General features: G+C 38.3%; 1 protein-coding gene across 1 annotated transcript in view; it reads right to left on the bottom strand.

The window, feature by feature from the left end:
* Positions 1-15518: 15518 nt before the first annotated feature.
* LOC109373924 (la-related protein 1B-like) overlaps positions 15519-23788 on the bottom strand; it is a 19668-nt gene continuing 11398 nt past the window's right edge. The window contains exons 4-6 of the mRNA XM_019628221.1: positions 19359-19468; positions 18625-18752; positions 15519-16601 (exon numbers count right to left, since the gene is read on the bottom strand). Of these exons, the coding sequence (XP_019483766.1) occupies positions 16356-16601; positions 18625-18752; positions 19359-19468 (484 nt within the window). The 3' untranslated portion in view covers positions 15519-16355. The remainder of the gene's footprint in view (positions 16602-18624; positions 18753-19358; positions 19469-23788) is intronic.

Genomic DNA, 23788 nt, shown 5'->3' on the forward strand with positions numbered 1-23788 from the left:
TAACCATTTTCTAAACAACTGTTCCAGTGGTTAGAAAAAAGGTGGGAAGCAAGTTTCATTTTGCCATAGACAAACTGCAATGTAATAAAAGTATAATGAAAATAGTCCAGCCTGCTGCACTTCCCTGGGAAGAAATGCTTTATTTGTAGGGGAGACCTTTGCCCTTAAAACTGTGCTATAAGAGAAAAGCAAGATAAAAGGATTCAGTCACCTTTCTTATGTGAGAAATGCAAGAGCAAACATTTTAATTCCTTCTGTGTTTCAGCTGTGTCTCAGCTGTGTCTGTAGTGGAGTTTCAGCCTTCAAGGGAGTCTGCTGCTTTGTGCTGAACTTGAGCAAGTTTATGAACTTTGCTGAGCCTAATTTTCCTCATTTATAGAAAGGAACTAACAATAGCTACCTCACAGGTGAGAAATAACATAAAGGCCACTACCTCCATGACATGTACAACACACTATTCCCTTCCTCTACTTTGCAGTGGTACAAAGACATTTTAATAAGGATCTTTTTAGTGGTGTATCCTTTTCTTCGTATTTAAAATAACAGTCTGAATAACCTTTTGTTAATTAAACTGATAGCCCTAATTCTGACAAATGTTTACTACCTTACCTAGTTTATCAGTAACAAATTAATGATATGTTTAAGAACAGAATCAATGCAGTATTAAAGTTCAGCTATAATGCCAGGAGTCACAGATCACATTCATTAATATTCTCACAGGCACAACTCATAATTTATTTAGAATTTGGACTCATGGGGTGGAGGCTGTCCTGAAATCATTTGCATAATCTATAGATGAGATGAAGAGATAGATGTGTGATTATATTGAATTGAAAACACCTCATTACTGACCACCTTTGCAAGTTAACTCTGACTAGGAATAAAACTGAGAATGCCACATTGCAGCAATGAGTTCCGTGTGTTTGCCATTTAGCCTCACAGATTTGTGTGCACTGTTTTAATTAATCTTATTTCAACTGCCATGAATCATCATCTCACAACCCAACTTGTACTAAGCAAAACTAGTGATTAGAATAGTAACTATATTCTAACTGTACTGCTCAAAGGTTTTCCTTACACGATTGAGTCTCTTATAGCAAATTAAAGCTTCAGTTATCCTAAGTGAAAAAATCACTACACTCATTTATCCCACATATTGTTGAGCAGTCAGAATTTATTGGGTTGTCGGAAAAGTCATGACGCATTTTTGCAATGAAAAACAGAAAAAATACATTATGACTTTTCTGACAACCTAATAGTTCAAATTGGAATTCACTTATGACAGTTAACTATGTGTCAACTTGACTAGCCCATGGTGCCCAGTTGTTTGGTCAAACACTAGTCAAGATATTGCTGTAAAGGTGTCTGTATATGTGATTAATTTACAATCACTTGACTTTAAGTAAAGCAGATTACCCTCCATAATACAGGTGGGTCTTATCCAATCAGTTGAAGACCTTAAGAGCAAAGACTGAGGTTTTCCAAAAAAGAAGAAATTCAGCCTCAAGACTGCAACATAGAAATGCTGCCTAAGTTTTCAGTCTGCTGACATGTCCTGTAGATTTTGGATTTGAGACTGCCACATCAAATTTTACCTGAATTTTCAGCTGACCAGCCCTACAGACTTGTCAGCCCCACAATTGTGTGATCCAATTCCTTAAAATATTGCCTCATTATCTAACTTACCTATCTATACAAAGATTTAGACCTATCTTCAAAGATTTAGATATATCTGTATCTATAGATATAGATACTCAAAGATTTAGGTATCTATCTAATCTCCTATTGGTCTGTGTCTCTGGAGAACCCTAATACACTGCTATTTCCTAATTATTAGTACATATGAAATTTTTAAAGTTTTACTTCATTTTCATAATGAAATGACAAATTCTTTATTTGTTCAGTACATAATACTTGACCTGATATGGCCACTTGGGCTTCAGTTTCTAAACTCTGAAAGACACTTCTGCCATGAAATGTAATACTTTTAGCAATATGCCTCCCATTGTTCCAGATACAATCTGAGATAACTTTTCATCTAAAATCTGAAATAAGATTTCATCAGAGGTCATGAGACTGCTCAAGAGGAAAGATGAACACAATCCTTCTGCTCTCACTGATACCAAAGTCAGTGTGAAATTTAGAAGAACATAATCTGGTAACTGTATTCAAAATCACAAAAATTGACCCCAACTGATTTTTTTAACAGAAGTAACGTGAAATCATTCTCTCTGGGGGAAAAAACCCCAAAACCTTCAAATATTGCAGTTAATGGAATGTTGAATGGACCCTGCCTCACCTTCCATTCCTGGTTTCTCTCTAATGACAACCACGATTTTCAGTTTAGTGTGCATCTTTCTGACCTTTTTAAAAAGTATTTATATTCATATAGCTGTACCTAGGGAAATATTGCAAAGTTTAAGTTCCAGAATCTGCAGACGAGCTGCCTGGATTTGAAATCCTAGCTGTGACTTTAGGCAAGAGACTCAACTTCTCCATGCCCCAGTTCTCAAAGCTTTAAGAGATAATAATAGTACCCAATGCTTTGGGTGGTTTTGAAGGTCAAATGGGCTCATATATGCAAAGTGCTCAGAACAGCACCTGGCACGCAGTGAACACTATGAGAGTATGCTATTATCATTCCCCCCTTTTTAAAACATAAGTGTATGTTATTTTGGAAACTTAAGACATTCATGTATTTTGGAAATATTTCCATATTACAGATAAAATCTACCTTCTTTTTAACTACTTCTAGTCTCATTTTCCATATGATTTCAAAGAGCTCCTTAGTCCTTAGAATATCTATTTACCCAAATAGTTCATCCCTTTTTCTATACAATTCATTGAACTAAAGGACTGGAGGAAAGAGTGCTTGGTAAACTAACAGGCGGGGAAATATGCATACAGATGTCTTCACTGGGCATGAGATGGGGAAGGAGGTAAGACCCTTCTCCCAGTAACTGGAGGTGCTGCCTCACTGCTGTGATTGAAGCTGCATATGCATTTAAGGAAAAACAAAGGGAGACAAATGACAAATGACTGGGCTTGTGGAAGGGGATGTTGACATTGCAGCTCTGCTTCCTTTGAAGTGCCCTTTCCAGTGCGGGTTCTCCTTTGGACCCTAAAAGGATTAGGACTGCTGCCCCCTCCTCTCATGCTGTTGGTATCCAACCCCAGAGGTGAAGGGGCGATCAGAGAGGGGCGGAGGGAGAATGAGGGCGGGTGCTTCTCTGCCCTCCTGGCATTACCCCCCGGCTGCTCCTTAAGTGCTGGCCTTGTAGACACAGCACCTGGTACCAGGCCTAGCAAGAAGTAGGCATGCAGCAAATGTTTGCTGATTAAATAAATGAATGGATTAGACCCTTACTTGCCAAAGCCTATTTCACATTTTAAGAAGGAAGGAGAAGGTGTTCTGTATTATCAGCATCTATTTCTACATCTCTCTGTTCCTTCTCTCTCTTACTTAGATCCTCATCCTGTGGCATGAGCTCTTAGGAGTAGAAATTAAATCTTATCTTTGTGTCTCTCGCCCTAGGACATTATGTCCTCATAAATATGAATGAATGAATGAATGAATGAATGAATGAATAAATTCAGCTAAATCAGGTCTGTCCTAAAGCAACAAGTACTCCTTAGGCTAGCTCCAGACACACAGCCGCTGAGGCTGCTCTGAAAGGCACTCCAGAGGATCTAAGGAGAGCATCACTCCAGCTTCCTCCAGGGCAAACCCACCTTTCTGAGGCTGGGTCAGAACTGGTCAGCTGGTGAATCATTTAGGAACTGGAGACCAAGGCAGATGTGCCTGGGGCATTTGGGCATTCTGCCATTCAGCAAGCTGGGAAGTACACATTCTTAACCAGATGGTCTTTGAGCTGATGCAATTGTGTTCCAGAGGTTAGAAGAGAAAAGTTGCTGGCAATCGTATCTGAAAGAGCCAATGCCTTGTTTCTGTTTATATGGGAAAGGTTTTCACAACCACCCGCCTTCTCAGGAAGTGTACACACAGCTTGTCTGCCCAGGCCCCAGTGGGAGATAGCAGAAGCAGTGGTCAGGCGGAAAACACAGTTTGCACTCTGAGGAAAGAACCCCCCAGTCAGCACACTCGCCCTGCTGCTCAGGAGATGACACACACACACTGCACCTTACGAGAAAGAACAGAAATCTGAGTCCTGGTGCGAGTTTTCAAGTGGACCCCAAGGCTAAAGGAAAGGTGTGTCTGTCTCTTCATCCAAATGTAGCTAGCTAGCAAAGGAACAGGACAGAATAGTCTCAGCAAGGATACTGAGCTTTTCGTTTTTACAAATCGCACTGTAAACATGTCCATAACGAGTCTGGATAGTTTACAAGATGTGCTTACTATCAAACAATTGTTTCCTCCGCTTATGACACCTTGCAGTGCTCACGTTTATTTAACTCAGTTGGCAGAGAGGAAGTCAGATGCAGACTAGGGGACCCAGGTCCATCCCATCCACCAAATCAGAGTCCCTAGGGAATCCTGGGGACCATAGGGCTGATCTGTTAGGTCAGAAGGTGAGGCAACTCCAAGAGAGAAAAAGGGGCCAGAAGAGCATTTTTCAAATGAAGAATTCTTCTGCCTTCATTCCTAGGAGCATAGACTCTGACTTTCCTGGTGAGATCACAAAAGCTAAGTGTCTATACTTCAAACTCTTAGGCACTGATTCTTCAGAAGTTACAAACTCCAACTCTATTCTGCCCCACTTCATTCTGCATGAGACATTTAAAACAAGGGCATTCCAAATATTCCTCCCAACTGGCTTCATTTCTGAACTTAGCTTTGCAGTCAGCAGGCTTTCCCCCACCCAGTGAAGTTCCGCTGAGGCCTTATCTGGCTGAAACAAATCAAGTGCCCTGAACTTCACATAAAAAACGGACGATGTCACAAAAGTCTTACCCATTTAGGACTTAGATAAATTATGGCCCTAGACTATCTGAAAGTCATACTCTATGTCTTCTCATCAAAGCAGGCTTAAGTTTACAGGGCTATAAAACTGGGTCTCTTACCTGGGTATTCACCAGGTTGTTGAAGCAGCCAAGAAATACCTCACTGGAAAGAGTCAGGCAGACGCTCTCTCCGGAAGCTCCCTTTTGTAACATCCCTCACAAGGACATGATACTTCGTTCAACACAGCCCCTTTGCAACCACATGGAACAGGCACATATTCAAACAACATTCTCAAGAATACATAGAACTTCTTCCCTTCCCTTATCACCCAACTTAATCTCTTTGTTGAACGTGCATTTTCCTTTGTGATGAATGTAATATGGCCCCAAATTCTTTGTAGCTCTTCACGTCAAGACATGAAATCTATTTCCCTGCCTCTTGCATCTAGACTAGCCCTGTGACTTGCTTTGACCAACAGAATGTATCACACATGCCATGTGACTTCTGAACGCAGCCTCAACAGGCCTGAGTTTTGGGTCTTACCCTCTTGGAAAACTTCCACTATCTTGTGAAGAAGGCTGGGATGAAAGGCTTGTGGAGAGGGGCCCAGCCACACCACCCTCTGAGGCACCAGACATGAGTTAGGCCATCTTAGATGGTGCAGCCCCAGGCAATCCCCAAATAACTGCAGCTGTTGGAAGCCCAGACAAAACCCCAAAGAGCCACTCCAGCTAAGCCCTAACCATTGCCAACCCACAGAAACTGTGAGCAAATGGAAGGCAGTCATGGCATATGTCACTGTAATTAAGGAATATACGGAAACCCCATAAGGTACTATGTACTGGAAATAGCACTTCCTAAGGAGACCAGGATCAGGGTTCTAACTCCAGCTCTGCACTTACAGCAGGGATCCTTAACATGCGTCTTACCTCTCTAGGGCTCAGTCTACTTATTTTCACTGATCTATAAAATGAAGATTATATCCCTGCCCTGCACGGAAATACTGGGCTCAAGGGACGTAAAGTGTGTGGCAGCCCTTGGTACACAGTGACTCACTCCGACATGGAAGCTATTAGGTTGTTGGAAAAAGTCATGACGTGTTTTTTTCTGTTTTTTGTTGCAAAAATGCATCATGACTTTTCCAACAACCCAATATTTCATCCACATGACTACTGGTCATCCATCTTACCAGAGCCATGAAACTGCTCATTCGGTCAGGTCCTTGATAACTGTTAAGGAAGATTTTTATGGACATAGAAGTTCGCAGGTACTCTAAGGGTCACCAGTAAGGGTTTGTCTAGTTTTGGTTGACAGCTTTTTAACCCACCACATTTCATGTCAAAAACCGAGAGGAAGTTGCTCTTTGTGATAAGCTGCTTCAGTTCATCTACCTCACACAGGCAAGTGTGAGGACCCTGGAGAAACAGAAGCCTGTGGGAGTCGAAACTCACAGGCACCTGGGGGAAATCTCTCATTCTATCTCCTGAACCTGAAAGGAAACACACTATTGCTTATTCATTGATGAGACTGCCTTTGGCTGGTGAAATAGTAAGGGCCAGTGACCACAGGGGTCCTTTAAAAAAATGGCAAAACAAGCTAAAACAACAAAAGCCCTGCTCATTAGCTGATGGTTTCACTTAGAAGCAATTGCCAGGACTCTGGCAGCAAGTTGTTTGGGGGCCTTTTTGACAAGATTCACAAACGATCCATGATCCACAGAAGGTAGGGAGAAATCTCTTCATCTCTGCATGTTAATTAAGGAGGACAGATGGCCCTGTGATTATTCACCCATATGTAGGTCAAGACTAAATGAATTAATAAGCAACTTAATTCTCAGCTGCCTCCAAGAGCTTATGGGGCATCTATGAACAAACAACTGCCACAGTAGCCTGGGAAACAGGAGATGGGAGCAGGAAGGGAGATTAAATTTCCCTCATTGCACACTAAGTTTCCCAGGCTGGGAGGGGACCTCTCAATCCCTCCACCACACATTGTCTTCTTTATTGTATTAGGGAAATTAAAATGAGTCAAAAGTTGTACATCTTAGTTTCCCACATATAAATTGTATAACTATTATACAACCCTGAGGGTCTTTCCCTCTTTCTCTATCTTACTCTCTTGTAGTTAAGCTTTCCTTAACTGATCATGTTAGGACTGAAAGGCAAAGGTAGAAGAGCCCACAGCCATAAAGAAAAATTTAACTAGATAGGCAGCACATGCTGGGGGCCAGAGGAGGGGTTGGAGAACAAGGTCTGAAAGGGCTCCCAGGAGCCAAGGGCTGCCTGAAGCAGAGCTGGATGTGGACCTGAACAGGCAAGTAACAACTGGAAGAAGGAGCAGGAAAACCATGTGCAGAAGGCAGGAACTGCGCAAGGCCTGCAAGGGAAGGCAATCAAGCCAGTAGGACCAGGTGACACCCAGGAATTAGACGAGATCAGTCCATACAGGCAATCAGCAGCAAAAGCTGGGCCCTTACAGGAGAAACCAGTCTTTCCTCTTCCTAGCATTCCTGCCTGAGTCCACAGAATGGAAACTAAAAACCCTCCAGGAGTTTACACTCTGCTGGGAAAGCAGTTTGCTCCCTCGTCTCTGCTCTCCACTCTTCCCCACATGTGGCTGGTGAGACGGGCAAGAGAGCTGCACTGCCCTCCCCAGCTCCCCTCTCCTTCCTCTTACCAGGCTGAACTCCCTGCAGACCTGACCGGTTTCCCCTCTTAACCTTCTCTTCCTGGGCTACATGGTGAGCTGCTTGACTCTGAGGAGAGCCCTGCATTTGTCCAGGTGTCTCCGGGTGGGCAAGCTTAATTTTCTGAGCAAAGGAGTATTAAACTCAGTAGTCAGGCCCAGCGTTATTGGTGGTAATGAGCATTTTACCCAACTTTTGTCTGACTCCTGGAGTATATGGAATTTGGTTTGGAGCACTGAAGGGGAAGAAAGGAGCATAATTTGTTATATCCTGCTTAAAATCCCAACACTGAGCTGCTGTGTTATTTGTCTTTATAGCAAAACCAAAGGGATGTTAAGATGAGTCACTGGTAATATATTTTGTCAGTCTTATGAAGCTTAGGAACTTTTTTTAAAGTCTTTTAAAAAATATGCACATAGCACAGAATTCAAAAGAAATAGGGTAGAGTGTTTTCCTCCCACCTAACCCTCCAGTTACCCAGCTCTCCTTCCTCATGGGCAACATTGCCATTTGCTTAATTTTCCTTCCAGGGCTATTTTATTCATATACAAGCAGATGTGTATATTTTTTTAGCCCAAAGGTAGACTCCTAGACACAATACTGTGTACCTTGCTTTTTTCACTTGACATATCTTGGAGATTATTCCTTATTTGATTATTCCTTAAAGAATATCCCAGTATTCCTTATCAACTCTTAAGTTGCCATTCTTCGTGGAATCCCATTTTATGGTCATATTATAACAATCAGTCCCTTATGGATGGATATTCAAGTAATTTCCAATCTTATGCTATTAAAAATGCTTTCCTGACTATACTAGTACATCTCTGCACAGGTGTACAAAGATTATATTTGTAGGGTAAATGCCTGGAAGTAGAAATGCTAGGTCGAATAGTAAATTCACTTAAAATTTCAAAAACGATTACTAAATTTTCTGTCATAGAGCTTTTGTGCCAATTTATACTCCCAACAACACTGGCTATTTTTCAAAATACTGTTCTCTTGAGACTTTCTCCCATCCCTTCCTAAATGCAAGAACTCTAGTGGTGAATCTGAATTGTAAGATAGCTAATTAAGTAATAAAAAGGCCAGGTGGCCCCAGGTACTGTTTAGACTGCACTGGCCCTGTTTACCAGGCATGAGCTTTGCAACTCCCCAGCCCTTCCCAGCTGTGGTCACCAGCATTCATCTGCTGGTCCACACTGTACTCAGAGGTGTGAGGTAAGGAAATTGCCACACTTAATGTCCTCAATTCTCTCAGAGAGTTAAAAGAATTATAAAGGAAACAAACACAGGTGGCAGCTGACCTAGTTAACTCTCTGGTGTCACTTTGGAGCGACTTAAAATAGAAGTCATGTGGAATACAAGGGAGGAGATTCATAAAGTACATGCTATTTATGGCACATATAAAATAATTACACCAACTTAAAAGCAATCTTTTGAGTACCTTTAAAATTTGAGAGCGATTTTAATTGCACGGCCGACTAGAACCACTGTTGAGTTCAAGTGTATTTACGCTCCCTTCTCCTTTTCCCTTTGTACACAGCCTTGCCGCCCTGCCTAGTGCTCTCCCAAATGAGGCCCCTTCCCACACCATGATGCCATGTAACTCAGCTTCTTCCTCTGGTCCATGGCACATGTTCTAAAATTAGCCTTCTCTCCTAAGTTCTTCCCTCTGTGTACTTATTTTCACTCACTCTCAGAAATAAGGATCTTAATGCATTAATTTTACCTGAGTGGCTAATTTTGTCCCCCTCCTAGTAATACTTAAGATTTTTAATAGCAAGAGCAGGTTAGTGCCAGATAGTAGGTAATTTACATGTATTTTCATTTAAATGTTAAGAATGAAATAATGGCCCATAGGTGTTAACCTAACTTGCCTAGTGACAGAGCAGAACCAGAATTTGGACGCAGAGCTACTGAACTCCAAAGTCTGCACTTTCCCCTTCCCATCAGTCTTCAAATATTTTTGCTTGTAAACCCCTAAAATAAACTCGATAAACTTATGTATCCCTCCCAACGTTTTAAGCTGACATTAAAATCTTTTCATGTTAATAGTTGCAAAGGTCATAATGTCCAGCATATTATAAACACTGACACATAAAATTATGAATATGAACATCATTTTTCAGTGAATCTAGTAAAACCCAAATGTAACATTTTAATCCATTTTTAAAAAATGTATGAGCAAGCTTTTCTTTAACAGTTAGGAAAACTTATACCTTTCCCTTTTCTCCTTGAACTTGTATTTCCATTCCATTTTCTCCAGTTTTTATCCTAATACATTTTAATGTTTGAAAGTCTTATTGATCACCAGATATGCATCTGCAACAAAAACAAGTATATAATTTAAAATTTTATTTATTTTTCCTGACCACCATAAGTGGTTCTAATTGATAAAATTATTTTCTTCTGGATTGAGTTATTACAATTATTAATATATAATTGATCAAAATAACATATATGCACATTTTGATACTTATCAAATACAGGTAGTAAATTTTTTATAAAGTAATACTAGCTACTGTAAGAGATAAACTCCAAATTCTTGATGGCTAAATACGATAAAAGACTATTTCTTGATAATCAGAGTCCCAGAATAGACTAGGTGGTGAATCAGAGACACAGGTTTCTTCCATACTGGGGCTCTGCTGTCTTCAACATGTGGCTTGCCCAGAGCCAGGAAAGGAAAGCACCAGCGTGGAGATGGTACGTGGGCGTCGGAGAGTGGTGGCCCTCACTTCCTCTGCCTTCTGGTATCAGCAAACCTAAGGCAGCAGCGGGATGGCATGCAGTCCAGCAGTGTGCACCAGTGGGGGAGCTGCAGACTGGATAAACCCCTGACAGTCTCCACCGCAAGTTCTACTGGAAATATACGTCTTGAGAAGAACCATGATTCAACTTTTTAAAGAAATCTAATGAAAGGGAAAGTTTTACTCTGCTAAAAACATCTGTCTGGAAGCTATTTATAAAAATGAGATCTCATATAAATAGGAAATAAAAAATTTTAAATATTTTATCAAATGAAATGAGACTCAGTTACTGCTATACTTTGTATGATTTGAGTAAAACATGTTCTTTCTCATTGAATAACACACTAAACACCAACGAAAAATACCTGAAGCCTTACCCTAAACAGAAATATTTATAAAGAGAAATTCAACAAGTCTGATGCATTTATGGGAGCTCAATGAATCATTCAAGTTTAAGTTTTCACCTTTGTGTGGCTTTTACTTCTAGAGCAGCGGTTCTCAACCTGTGGGTCGCGACCCCTGTGGGTACTCGTATGTGGGCGTATCTGCAGGTGGGCCTAGAGATGGATAGAGGAGCTGTGTCTTGGTTCCTAAGACCATCGAAAATATGTGTTTTCCGATGGTCTTAGGCGACCCCTGTGAAAAGTTGAGAACCGCTGTTCTAGAGTGATATTTGGGATGCGTAAGGACAATGCCTTTATTAAATGAGAAAAAAGACTGTTAGGAACTCGAGTATGTTATAAGATAAAGCAATTTTAGGAAAGAATACTTACGGAAATTGAGAATCTGGAAGTGGATTCCTTTACAATGATCTGCACTCCTCTGACTGTATGTATTCCGGCCATACCTCCAATTTGAGGAACACTGCATTATGCCACAGCCCCTTGACTGCCCAAGGCGTTTCCAAAGGTGTGTTTTTACAAACTCGGAGGATATTTTGATGCCTCCCTTGGTCCTTAGACTATATATATTCTGGTTCATGAGAAAAGTGAGTGGCAGTGGGGAGGTCACTTGCCTCCTGAGCCTGGAGAGGCCATGGGTCCTGGAAAAGCAAATTCTTGCATCATACCCAGGGGCTGGATATTTACGACGAGGAATAGATCCTAGTGCTGCTGGGGAAACGTAACTGTTAACTGAATAAACAGGAGCAGGGAACTAAAAGTGAGACATTAAGATAGGTCAGATTCATGACCTGGTGACCGCTTCATGGAATTCATACCGGTCAGTTGTTTGCAGTCAGTAGAAATAGCATGATCTAAGCATCCTACTGTTTCTCATGTGGAAGTGAGTGAGTCGCCGCAAGGGCAGAAAAGTGCTTGTAACTTTATTATCCTAGCACAACGAAACAATTAGAAGGAATCTGATTTTTTTTTACAAATTATAATGTTTTAAGTAGATTAATTTCGCATGAAGATATGCGAAAATCTATATTCATATGAAATTATATGATATTCATAGCCTATTGAAGAAAATATCTTTATATACCTAAAGATTACATGTCTAGTGCTTAGTCCTAATAATAGCTGGTGTTTACTAAGTGCTTACTGCATGCCAGACATTGTGTTAAATGCTTTACATGTAATCTTTAGAACACTATGAGGTAAGTGCAATTTTGTAGGTGAAGGGCTGTAACTTAGTGAGGGGGAGCCAGGATTTAAGTCATGTTTCTAACAAATAAGCTAAGTTGTCTCTAGAGGAGGGGTTCTTAAACTTATGTGGGATCATGAATCCTGGTAGGTATGTGATAAAAGCTAAGGATTATCTCCCAAAGAACCCACAGATATAAAAAATTCTACATACTGAATTTTGGGGTCTCACAGACCCTCCCTCTCAAAGCCCTTCTATTGACACATTAAAAGTCAGCCTTCCCTTAGATGATTATACTCAGGGGCACTCAAATGGAAACCAGAGAAGTTTAACGTTAAACATCACAGTACTGTGATTATGTTCGTGCTGTGACTAACGTCAAATGTACCTTAAAGCACCTTGAGAAAAGTATGCAATTTTGTAAACTTGGGATATTACCTGGAAAAAAACAAAATCAAAACAACAAACAGCATATTCTGCCTTTTTCTACTAAAGCAAATATGTATATTGGTAGAAACCATTCTATTAACCAAATCATGTGTTAACCGGCCTAATTAAAAACAGACTCATTGCAAAGAATTCAGAAAATTGGTAAAACAGTATAAAGCCAGAGTTTGTTCCTGTTAATTAACCATGTGACATATTTCCTTCAAGCTTTTTTAAGACTAGAATTATCATTATTTCTGACCAGTCCTATAGTATCTTCAGTTGACAATAATAACCCTGAAGTAATGCAACACTTCTAAGCATATTTTGAATAAAATGTTTAGTTTAGCTTTTATTTTACCTTATCTAATTGTGGGAAAACATCTATAGAGTAACATTTAGTTTTAAGTCTCATACAGGAGCCATTCACTAACTGTGACTGCCTACACAGCTTAGGTTAGCCAGACATCCAAACAGATACATCTTACAATTGTCTTGCTTTGTTTACATTTCGAGTTATCACAAAAATGCTAATGAAGTACTTCAAAGTTTTAAGTGACAGGACAGAATACCAAAGCAACAGTATTTTTTTAATCTTTAACCATAACACAAATCTTAATGTCACTGTATTCATTTACTAATAATTAAGCACAAGTTAGCACTGCACTAACAAGGTAATAATCATGAGTTGTTAGGAATGCAAGAGTAATTGATATAATTATATATCACCACGAGATGGAGTGAGAGTTCTCCACAACTCTCACTCCTTTCAAAAGACTACAGATCTAACTTACTTCACTCTGCCATCTAGTGGTGATATAATTAGGTATTACTCTTGGATCAGTCTTCTAGGCAAGAATAAAACAAAGCAATTCACAAGAACTAAGAAATTAGTTGAAAGGACAAGATTAAGGCCAGAAGGAAAGTGGTAATATCATTTAGTATAATGGCAAGGACAAGCAGAAAGAATGTCAGAGTGGAGTCCCAAATGTCAAAACAAATTTAAAAACTAAAAATCTATTTTAAAACTAAAATATTTAAAAAATATAACTTTCATCCTTAGTTCCTTTCAGTATAAAGAATTCCAAAGATTGCTTCAACTATTCCTTTAAAAGGACAAGTCATTTGGATTTAAACAGTTTAACACTGCCTTTTGTATTTAACAAAATTAATAAAACTGTACAAAACCATAAGGAAGGAAGCATGGAAGGTCTCTAGGGACGCATCTCAATTTGGGGTAGGGCTGTTTAGATTTACAGTCAATAATGTTTTTCTTTTCACTGAATAACAGTTTTTATTTGCTTGAGTTTTACATTTGGAATTTCTTTAAAGGGCATACTTTTAAAAATTTTTACCAAAAAATGTACATACCATGTCAAACATACATAACAAAATTAGAAAGCAAAGAGTTAATCCTGGTAAGTAAAAAAGCTCTATAAATCAGTCAGAAAAACATAATCACTTCAAAAGGAAAACATAAAGGATATGATCAAGCCATCTACAAATAACATAGTTAATAAACAATAGAATTACTCATTAGTAAACTGATGAAAATGAGAGTAATAATGATATTAACACAGTACTTTTTGCTGCTCGATCATTCAAAGAGAAATATTTATAATAAACAGTATTGTTGGTGGGGATGTAGGAAAGCAGATGCTGTTAGTAAAAATATAAACTGTGTGACCATCTTAGAGTCTGTTAAATGAGAACACATTTTTACTTAGAATTTCAACTTCTAAACATTTATGCTAGGCAATAACTCAAAGTCTGTATACAAAAATTTATCTTAGGGATATTATTAAATTGTTCTTTATAAGAGCCCAAACCTGGCCACAAGCTAAAGTTCAACAATAGATGATTAGCTAAATAAACTACTTAACCATAGACAAATATGCATCCATATGCTGGAATGCTATGTAATTTGTAAAAATCATGGTATAGAAATATTAATGACACCAGATAATTCTCACCTTTATTATGTGAAAAAGCAGGTCATAATGCTACTATATGTATAGCATGATACCAATTTTATTTTTTTATTTTTTAAAAAGGTACTTTATTTTCTTTGTGCTTTTCTAAATTTCCCCACATACATGTATCAATTTTATAATCAAAATAAGATGGTAAAATTACTAATTTTTTACACATCACAAAACTCTTCATTACTATATATTTCACAAAAAATATACAACTTTCCAATCAAATTTACACTTGCATATTTAAGTGAGTGGAAATAATCTTGGGTTAAATACAGATTTCAGATGTATGTGTTCAACACAAAAAGGATACTGAAAAAATAATTTAGAGCATTTCACAGGCTACTTAAAGGTAATAAGCACGGTTTGGAAATTTCTCACTAAAAAGCCAGAACTACATGTCCACTTAAGAAAACATTTTATAATTTGTTATTCTAATGCATTAGCTGTTTTGCATTATCTATCCAAGATCTCTAAGTAAAATTTATTTTCTACATATTCAAATTTGACTGTTACTTAAAACTAAAACATTAAAATGGCCCACCGAAGTATTAATTATAAAACTACAAATTATCACTATGCAATAAGTAATGAAAATTTCTTATTAAATAGCCCATTTATCCAGATAAGATTATATGTATTTCAATGTTGTCATTCTACAAGGATAAGACACCAGAAAGAAAGTAAATTAATGTAGTGTATTAAACCAGCTGCTATTGGCAATACAAGAAAATGTATATGCTAAATAAAAATGGATATAAATTTATAACTGAAACTTCATTCACAAAATGGAATGGTTTTCTACTAGCAAAATTTAAATTACAGCTCTTCAACAATATTCTAAACAAAAATAATTAAAAATCCATTCAAATAATTTAGAATAAACTTTATTTTTTTAATTCCCAGAAAAAACTGAAACTATCATTTACACCAGTTGCAATAGCTATAAAAATTAGAAATCAATTTGCTGTAACTCTTCAAAACACTTATGAGCATAAAACAAAACTAAAAGAAACAAAACGGAAAAACTAAGTATGCCTTTTAAATTTAATATAATCTGTGACATACCCACCTATAGATGTACAAACAACAAAGGCATTCAAAGCAGTGAAAGATTTTTTTTGTTGTTGTTTAAGCTGAGCCATGCTGCCGCCTGTTGGCAGCTCAGCAGCAGCTCAGCTTGGGCTGGGCATTGAACTGCTGTTGCTCAGAACTCAAACTCTTGGGTGAGCCCTTAACCAACTGAGCCACTCGGCCGGCCCAAGCAGTGCAAGATTTAATTAATTTAGGACAATATTCCCACCAATCCCAACCCAGTTTTCATCACTTTCAATTACTTGTGCAGGTTTGTACATAGTCACAAAAAGTAAATCACTCCCAATATGAAACCAGCTGATGCCAATTCAGAACACTCCACAACCAACACAACTATAACTAGCTGGGAAAAAGCAAAATCCAGGATCCAAAGTGTGTATGCTTCAATATAACTGCAATATATTTCTACTTTTGTAAAAACAAAAAACAAAAAAGTTTCCTGTAAACTAATATGTCTAAAAGAAAAGCAAATGTATCATTTCATATTCATTTTCTGAGTTAAAAAAAATATATATATGTAATCTTCCTTTGTTTTTGAGAAGTTCAAATATGAAGTGATAGTTGTTGGGTAATTGGATTCTTTAAGAAAGCTCTATAGAAGAGATGAATACAACATACAGTATCTTCTTTAAGAAGTATGAGCTGAAATGTTAGGCATTCCTTGTTGTTTTTGCATTTAAGGAATGCTGTTCTTGTAAACAACAGCTTTGAAAAAGAAATACTGAGACCAAAACACATTACTAGAGGATCTCTATAAAAGGTCAGTCAGGGAAATCGTTTTTAGAATTTATCTTGCTAGAAAAAAAAAATGCTACCACTTTTCTTCCTTTTTCTTTTTTCTGATTATCACAATTAAACATCAGAAGATTTTTCCCAAATAAATACTGATGTAAATGTTGATTTTAAAGGCAAACAACTTTCATAAGCATCTATTTCTCAGGCATTTCACCACTTGTGGAGACTGAGGCAGCACTATTCTGGTGTGAACTGTCACTGGACCTCTGTGCCGTATTCCTTCTGGGAGAATTTATTGGGCCCTGAAGCTGATTGGCAGATGCAGGGTTAGCCGCATTTGGTGACTTCGTGGAAGAATTGGATGGACCTCTATGACGATTACTTTCCGAACCAGAAGTAGATGAATGTCTTTTTCTTCCAAATTCCTCACTAATAGGGGGCTGCAAATTATGAAAGACATAAAAGACAACATAGTGATGATTATACTATTTTTCCTGCCTTTAAAATCTAAGGCCAGACTTTTCCAACAAAGAGAGAAATGTTGGCGCTTCAGTAGATTTTGTTATTACAACAAAAACTTAATAGCAATTTAAGGTATTATTAAACTTAAATGTCTCCCCCAACTAAATCAGCTTCCTAGTATGTTTTTCATTCTTTCATTCGACAAATGGGCTTGAACTACATAATAGGCCATACACATAATACAGGGTTCCTTGCCTCCAAGAAAATGTTTCAGAGGCTATTTTCCTTCTTTACTCAACTTATGTCAACTGCAAAATGATTGTATTAATATCTAGTCCCTTCCGCAGCCTAAACGCCTATCTTAAGCTTGCTTAACTGGTAATGTTTAGCAGATAAATGAAAGCAGCAAGGAGGAAAAAGAGACACCAAGTCAAATAACCTTTAGCAAGTTTGAAGGTTTAGCTGGGATAAGGAGACTGGAGGGCATTATTGATGGCACTGAATTTAAACACTTTCAAACTTTAAATATCCATAAAGCTCCCAAATCCCCTCAGGCTGCAAGCAAAGAGGGGTAGGCAACGGAAAGGTATCCTGTATTAAAAAAAAGTCAGCTTTTTACTCACAGGCCTTCCAGTTACAGAGAGTGCCCAGAACCATACGCCACCAGATTAATATTTTTATTTGAAGACAAGACCGTAACGTCCTTCTCCAATATTCCACTGTATTTAAAAGCGGAGACTAGGGCCGGCCGAGTGGCACATTGGTTAAGAACTGGTTTGGGACACCAGAGGGCCCCGGTTTGGATCCCACATATGAGGGCCAGTGACACTGCCTTCTACAGCTAAGATGCTGAACAACAGCTCAACCTGGAGCTGGGTTGCCATGAGTTACTGGTGAAGGCATAGGCTGCAGCCCCTGCTGCAGTGGGTTGCCATGGGCTACTGTGTGTAGCCAGCAGCCAGCGTGAGCGGCCCTCAAGCTGCCGTCCAGAACCCGGCTACTGGTCTGCCTCGCCCGGGAAGAGTGTAATGATGGTGCCAACTTGGGCCAGTGAAGCAACGTCCTCCACAACTAGACTGAAGAACAAAAGGACAGCAACTTGTCTGTTCCCCTTCCCCCAATTCCCCAATAAAAATCTTAAAAAAAAGAAAAGAAAAAGCGGAGGCTTGACTCCTTCGCTTCCACTCACATAGGGTAAGAGTCACTATTAATAGAGCAGGGATGTCTTTGTGAACTGGCTAGGCCCCTCTCAAAACATAGTTCTTAATTCCAGAGACACAGGCACTTGTATTAACTCCATCCCTGGGCCATTACATCCATTTACACAAAACTTCAGGACAAATTACAGTACTAAGCAGAGATGGACCTAGCCTTCCTTCGGCTCATCTCTCTTTTTGCTTTTTTTGATTCTCCTGTCCTTATTTTTCTTTTCATCCTCCTTTTTTCTTTACCTTCTTATGTTCATGCCATTCTTTTTTTAATGCTTTCCTTTTCCTCTTGAAATCAAATTGTTTAAAGCCTACTTTGCTGTCTCTACATGTGCATATAACATATGCACATAACATTCTTGCTCTAATTTTATTATGTGGGGAGCCCTAAATCCACGTTACATCAGCATATCTCACAAAAGCTATAGGATAAAAGTACATAAAAGGAGAACAATTTTCAAACCCCTGGTGAGAAACTGGCAACACATCCACATAAAAGGTACTAAATCCATAAGATGCTTAACTACATGGGCATATCAAAATTAAAGGAAACTGACAATTGTACTGTGGTTATGTAAGATGTTAACATTTGGGAATTCTAGGTAAAAGAGTATATGGGAAGCCTCTGCACTATTTTTGCACATACTTTAAAGTTTTGATTTCAAAACTTGAAAGTTAAATTTTCAAAATAAAAATTGGAAATTGTATAATTAAAATTAAAGTTAAGAAACTCACTGATAGTTCATAATATATGGGTAGTAAAAAGAATACAGAGAAAGAAGTTAAAACTTACATCAACGCGGAAGTCTTCTAACTTCTTAAAGCTACAGAGGTATTCCTGAAGTTTTGGGTCAATAGACTGTGCTTTAGATTTAGAATACTTCAGATAAGCCCAAAACTTTTCTAATCCATACAGCTGACCTAATAAATAAAGAAAAATACACATGACAAATTATATAGAATTTAAAAAAAAATGATTCATATTGAGCATGATCCTACCAGCAATAAACTATTTATCTACCAATATACACATTATTTAGACTTTGACAATAAGATATTGTAATGAATAATGGCAGCTAACATTTATTGAGCATTTGCTATGTGACAGGTATTATTTAAGTGGTTTATTGTATATTAAACCAATTTGGAGAATATACAACCCTATTCTCTTATATATATTACTGATGAGTACAGTGAAACTAAAAGGTTAAGTAACCTTCCCAAGGTCACACAGCTACTAAGGAGTGAAAATGGATTCAGACCTCGGGAGCTAGCCCAGAACCTGTGCTGTTACCCACTGTGCTACTCCACCATTCCAAGCATACCGACTGATGCTACATAGAATTTTCATGGAAGGGAACATCATTGAGTAGTCACATTTGTCAAGGGAATAATGACAAAATACAACTCTATAAAGGAATTTTCTTCAGTGGTCTGCCCTAAAGAAAAAAGTTATGAATTCCCTATTTATTGACAGACTTGGGTTTACAATTTCCAAATAGATTAATTAATTGTTTTGTTTTTTACCAGATTCGTAGTCTCTTTTGGTTTCTTCCTGGAAATCCTTAAAAATTTCTTGTCTGAATTTTTTTTCCAGTCCATAACTGTAAAACCTGAACAGACATTCTAATCCATACCTGTGGAAAAGCAATAAAATGTTTATAATAAAATTTTTGCTATGACAATGCCAACATCTCATATTCAGCATCGATACAAGCAAACATGGAATAAATAATCCCAAACAAAAACTAAATGTTTCAGTGTATGCCATATTTCTTATGCAGAGGTTTAGCTGAAGTGGTGATTAGTAACCCATAGTTGGCTTTGCTATTTTTGGTGGCTCAGCCACAGTACCTCCTGGAGGCATACTGGGAACCCACAGAATGAAGGGGGGCCCTTGGACAACTCGAGTATGGTTCTTTGCCAAGATAGAGGATCTCTCCCTGGTATTTCTGCAGAACTGGTCAAAAAATTTAATGACAAATTGGGAATGTTTTAGATTTTTCCAAACCAAGGTTTATAATGGTGTGTTTGTGTGTGGTATTAATACTCTTGCTTGCTTGAACATAATCTTTACTCTAGAGATTAAGACCAGTTTTGTGCCTTAGACCCTAGGTGTGTTTGACACATTCAACTATAAAGGGACAAACCTAATAAAATGGTTCCTAAGAGATCCTTCTTGTTTCAGTTATATATATTTAATAAAATACATTTTGCTAAAAGAATTGTAATCACTACACAAATCAGAAAATAAATTTATTTGTTTCCTCCTATAACTACCTAGAGAACCTGAGACAAGTTGGGGACAGTGAATCAGCAAACTACATGGGCTCAACCTTCAATTAACGGAGATGAGCAGAACCCATGAGAGAGAACAAGGTCAAAAGGACAGCAGTAAAAGGACCATGTGTAGCTCACTGAACTAAAACATGTCACAAGCTTCCTCAGTTAGAATCCTTAAGTCATGCTGGGTGCCTCAGGGGGATAGAGGCTACAATTTCTTCATACCATAATGTTGCCAGCTGTTATTCACAGGAAGATGTGTGTGTGTAACCAGCTTATTTAGATGAAGAGTGATGGTCAGTCCAGAGAAAGAGCAAGCTGCCAAGAGAAATGTAGGACTACCAACTATACACCCGCACACCAACCAGAGAGCCCTTTGCTCTGGGGTAGCCTTAAGTGATGCTGTTCTTTGAACTTGTGTAATATGACTAAGGACTAAAAGAATGCCAGCTCAGAATAACAAATCTGCCTTGACACTCCTTTTACGGGACCATATCATATGGATATCAGTGGTTATTAACCTTGGCTACATATAAGAATCATCTGGGGAGCTTAAAAAAAATACCAATGCCCAGGCCCCACTGCAAAGCAATGAAATTAGGCTCTTTGGGGGTGAAGCCTAGGCCCCTTGCTCTCTGGAAAGCAGAACTGACAACTTCTGGTTTTATCAAGTTAATGATACTTTAAAGGAATATCAGAATTCTTAGATTATTGGTAAAGGCCAATAAACTACTACAACATTGGGATTTTTACTCTTACTTTTTAGCAAACTAAAGACCAAAAGTATGACATTAGTAGGAGCATTTGAGACCTTGCTCCAGGGATATGTCATCAGTTTAGCTCAAATAAACTCTTATAAAAATTATTTACATTTCTAAGAAAAGTATGCCATTAATAACACAACCCAAGTATGCAGCATAACTGCTGGAGTGAAGAGAGACAAATGACCAGCCTCTTAGTTGTCATTTACTCACCCCTCACTGTGAGACAGCTTAAAGGCTGAGAACCAGAAAGAACTATATTTGAATTCTAGCCTTGTAGTTATATCCCTGTAAATGGGGATAATAATATCCTTTTCAAGAATAGATGAAATAATACTTATAAAGCACTTAGACCATAATTGGCACATTAAATATATGCAATAAATGTTATTTCTCTCTTTCCTTCTTGAAACCATCTTACTGCTACTTTTAGTCAATGGATATATTTAGTAATGATCTTCTTCCAAATAATTATAACCATTCATTGAGGACTTCCTATATACCAGGTAATATGTTACCCCCTTTCCATGTTCTGTTTTGTTTAATCTTCACAATAATCTTTTGAGGGTATCTAGCATAATTTCCCCCACTTTATGAAGAACCTAAAACTTACAGGGATTATAATTTTCCAAGGTCACAGTATATTAATGGACTACAATCCAAATCTAGGTCTGATTTCAAAGCTTTCAGGTGCTTAACCACTGTGCAATATACACTTCCTAAGGAATAGCTAATCCGGTCTCGTCATGAACACTGAAGAAACGGACACCAAATTATAAAATGGTATTAAAAAGCTATTAGAAATATACACAGAGGAACACAGAACAGGAACTCCCAATTTTGACTTGGGTAGGAATGGAATCAGAAAAGTTATTACAAAGTCCAGAATAACAAACGAATTTTTTGCTTAAAAAGCAAAATATGCTGAAATTAATTATAGCAATGGCTTTCAAATTTTCTAAGTTCAATAGTAAGAAAAATATTTTGTGACCCACTCAATACATTACTCATATATATGTGTGTACATAAGATCATATACAAGTTTTTCAAACTATTCTTAAATTGGTATGTATGCATGAATTGTAAAACAGTTTGACCTTACCCTTTTCAGTGCAGTCTTACTATATTTTCTACTGTATTTTTTAAAGCAAGTCAGAGCCACTAAATTGATTTCACAACTCACCAATGGGTAGCAAACCACAGCGTGGATGAAAACAAGATCAGAAATGGCAAATTCTGCCTTTTGTGTCAACTCTGGTAACCTGGCAGTAGCTATTAAAGCTGTGATAAGAAAGACTATAAATCTGAATTTAAGAACAACATTTAACTGTGCTGGGATTGATTAGAAATGTCAGTAAGAGACGGGAGAGGAAAATAGAGGTACACATGCCATGCATCTGTCATTCCTCATCAAGATAAAGATTCTAGATGAAAATCAAATGGGCTTTATTTGTACACAAATCAGTGCAAATTAATTTTTTTCAGAAATATTTACTTGCAGCATATTTTTTCCTCTTGAAGATCCCAATATCTGAGTAACAATATATTCTTATTTGAGACTTACAAGAGTAATCATTTTTAGAACTTGAAAAAGGGTAAAGTTAGGAAATATTGAGAGGAAATTATTTTTCCTTCTTTCTACCACTTCTCCCTTCTCCCTTTACCCAGGAATAAACAGCCTGCACAAGTTCACTCCATGTTCCTCTCACCCACTTGTTCGGGTCTCAACTCAGCCCTGTTGGCACTCTAAAAAATCCCTTTAAACACTCCTCAAGGAAGCAAGGTCTAACCTGGACAAAAAGAATGAGTTAGCAAAGCAGAGGGAGGAACAGAGAACAAGTAGAGGTAAGAATATGTACAGATGTCTGGAGAGCTTGGTTCACTCAGAGAACACGTAGTCCAGTAATGCTGCTGCCTAGGGGACTAAGAGTAGGAAAAAATGAGATTTGAGAGGTAAGTCAAGACATATCATGAGAAGCCTTACTTTTTCTTGGCTCAAGGAGTCTTAACAACAGGTTTGGCTCCAATCGTGTATCAATTTGGGGATGCATATGCACATGTAAGGGAAGTCTGTAATGGTGGGGGCAAGAAAGAGAAAAATCTCTCTTGTAAATTTCATTTGGCCTTTGTGCCAGCCCCTAAAATGGTCCCAAATGATCCCGCCTCCTGGTATTCACAACCTTGTATGGTCCCCTCCTACACTGTACCAGGGTGGGTCTATGGACAAAGCAATATGGCAGAAGTGATAGCATGTCACTTTCAAATATAGATTATACAAGCCACTAAGGCTTCCGTCTTAGAAGTTCTCCCTCTTTCTGAGATCGCTAGCTCTCGGTGAAGTCATGCTGTGAGATGCCCTGCGGGGAGGCCTATGTGGTGAGGAACTGAAGCCTCCTGGTAATAGTTGTGTCTATGAGCGTGCAGAGGGTCCTTCAGCCTGAGGGGTCTTCAGACTCTGTAGCCCTGTCCAACACCTTGACTGCAATTTCATGAGAGACCAAGCAAGAACCAACCACCCAGCTAAGCTGTTCTGGGAGTATTGACCCTTAGAAACTGTGGACTAATAAATGTCTGTTTTCCTTAAGCTTCTGAGTTTTGGGATGATTTGGTATGCAGCAACAGAAAACTAGTACAACCTTCCCTCCAATTATGTTGTGCTACTTTCAAAGCTCAAAATTGGGCTATTTTTCAATACTAGTTTTTAAATTATTTTTTAAAAACTCCCTCCAAGTGAAACAGTTTAGAGATTCCTCAAAAAAATTAAAAATAGGGCCAGCCGAATGGCACGATGGTTAAGAACTGGCTTGGGACGCCAGAGGGCTCCGGTTCGGATCCCACATATGAGGGCCAGTGACACTGCCCTCTACAGCTAAGATGCTGAACAACAGCTCAACCTGGAGCTGGGCTGCTGTG

Source organism: Hipposideros armiger, unplaced genomic scaffold (assembly GCF_001890085.2).
Source record: "Hipposideros armiger isolate ML-2016 unplaced genomic scaffold, ASM189008v1 scaffold_1, whole genome shotgun sequence".
Taxonomy (NCBI): domain Eukaryota; kingdom Metazoa; phylum Chordata; class Mammalia; order Chiroptera; family Hipposideridae; genus Hipposideros; species Hipposideros armiger.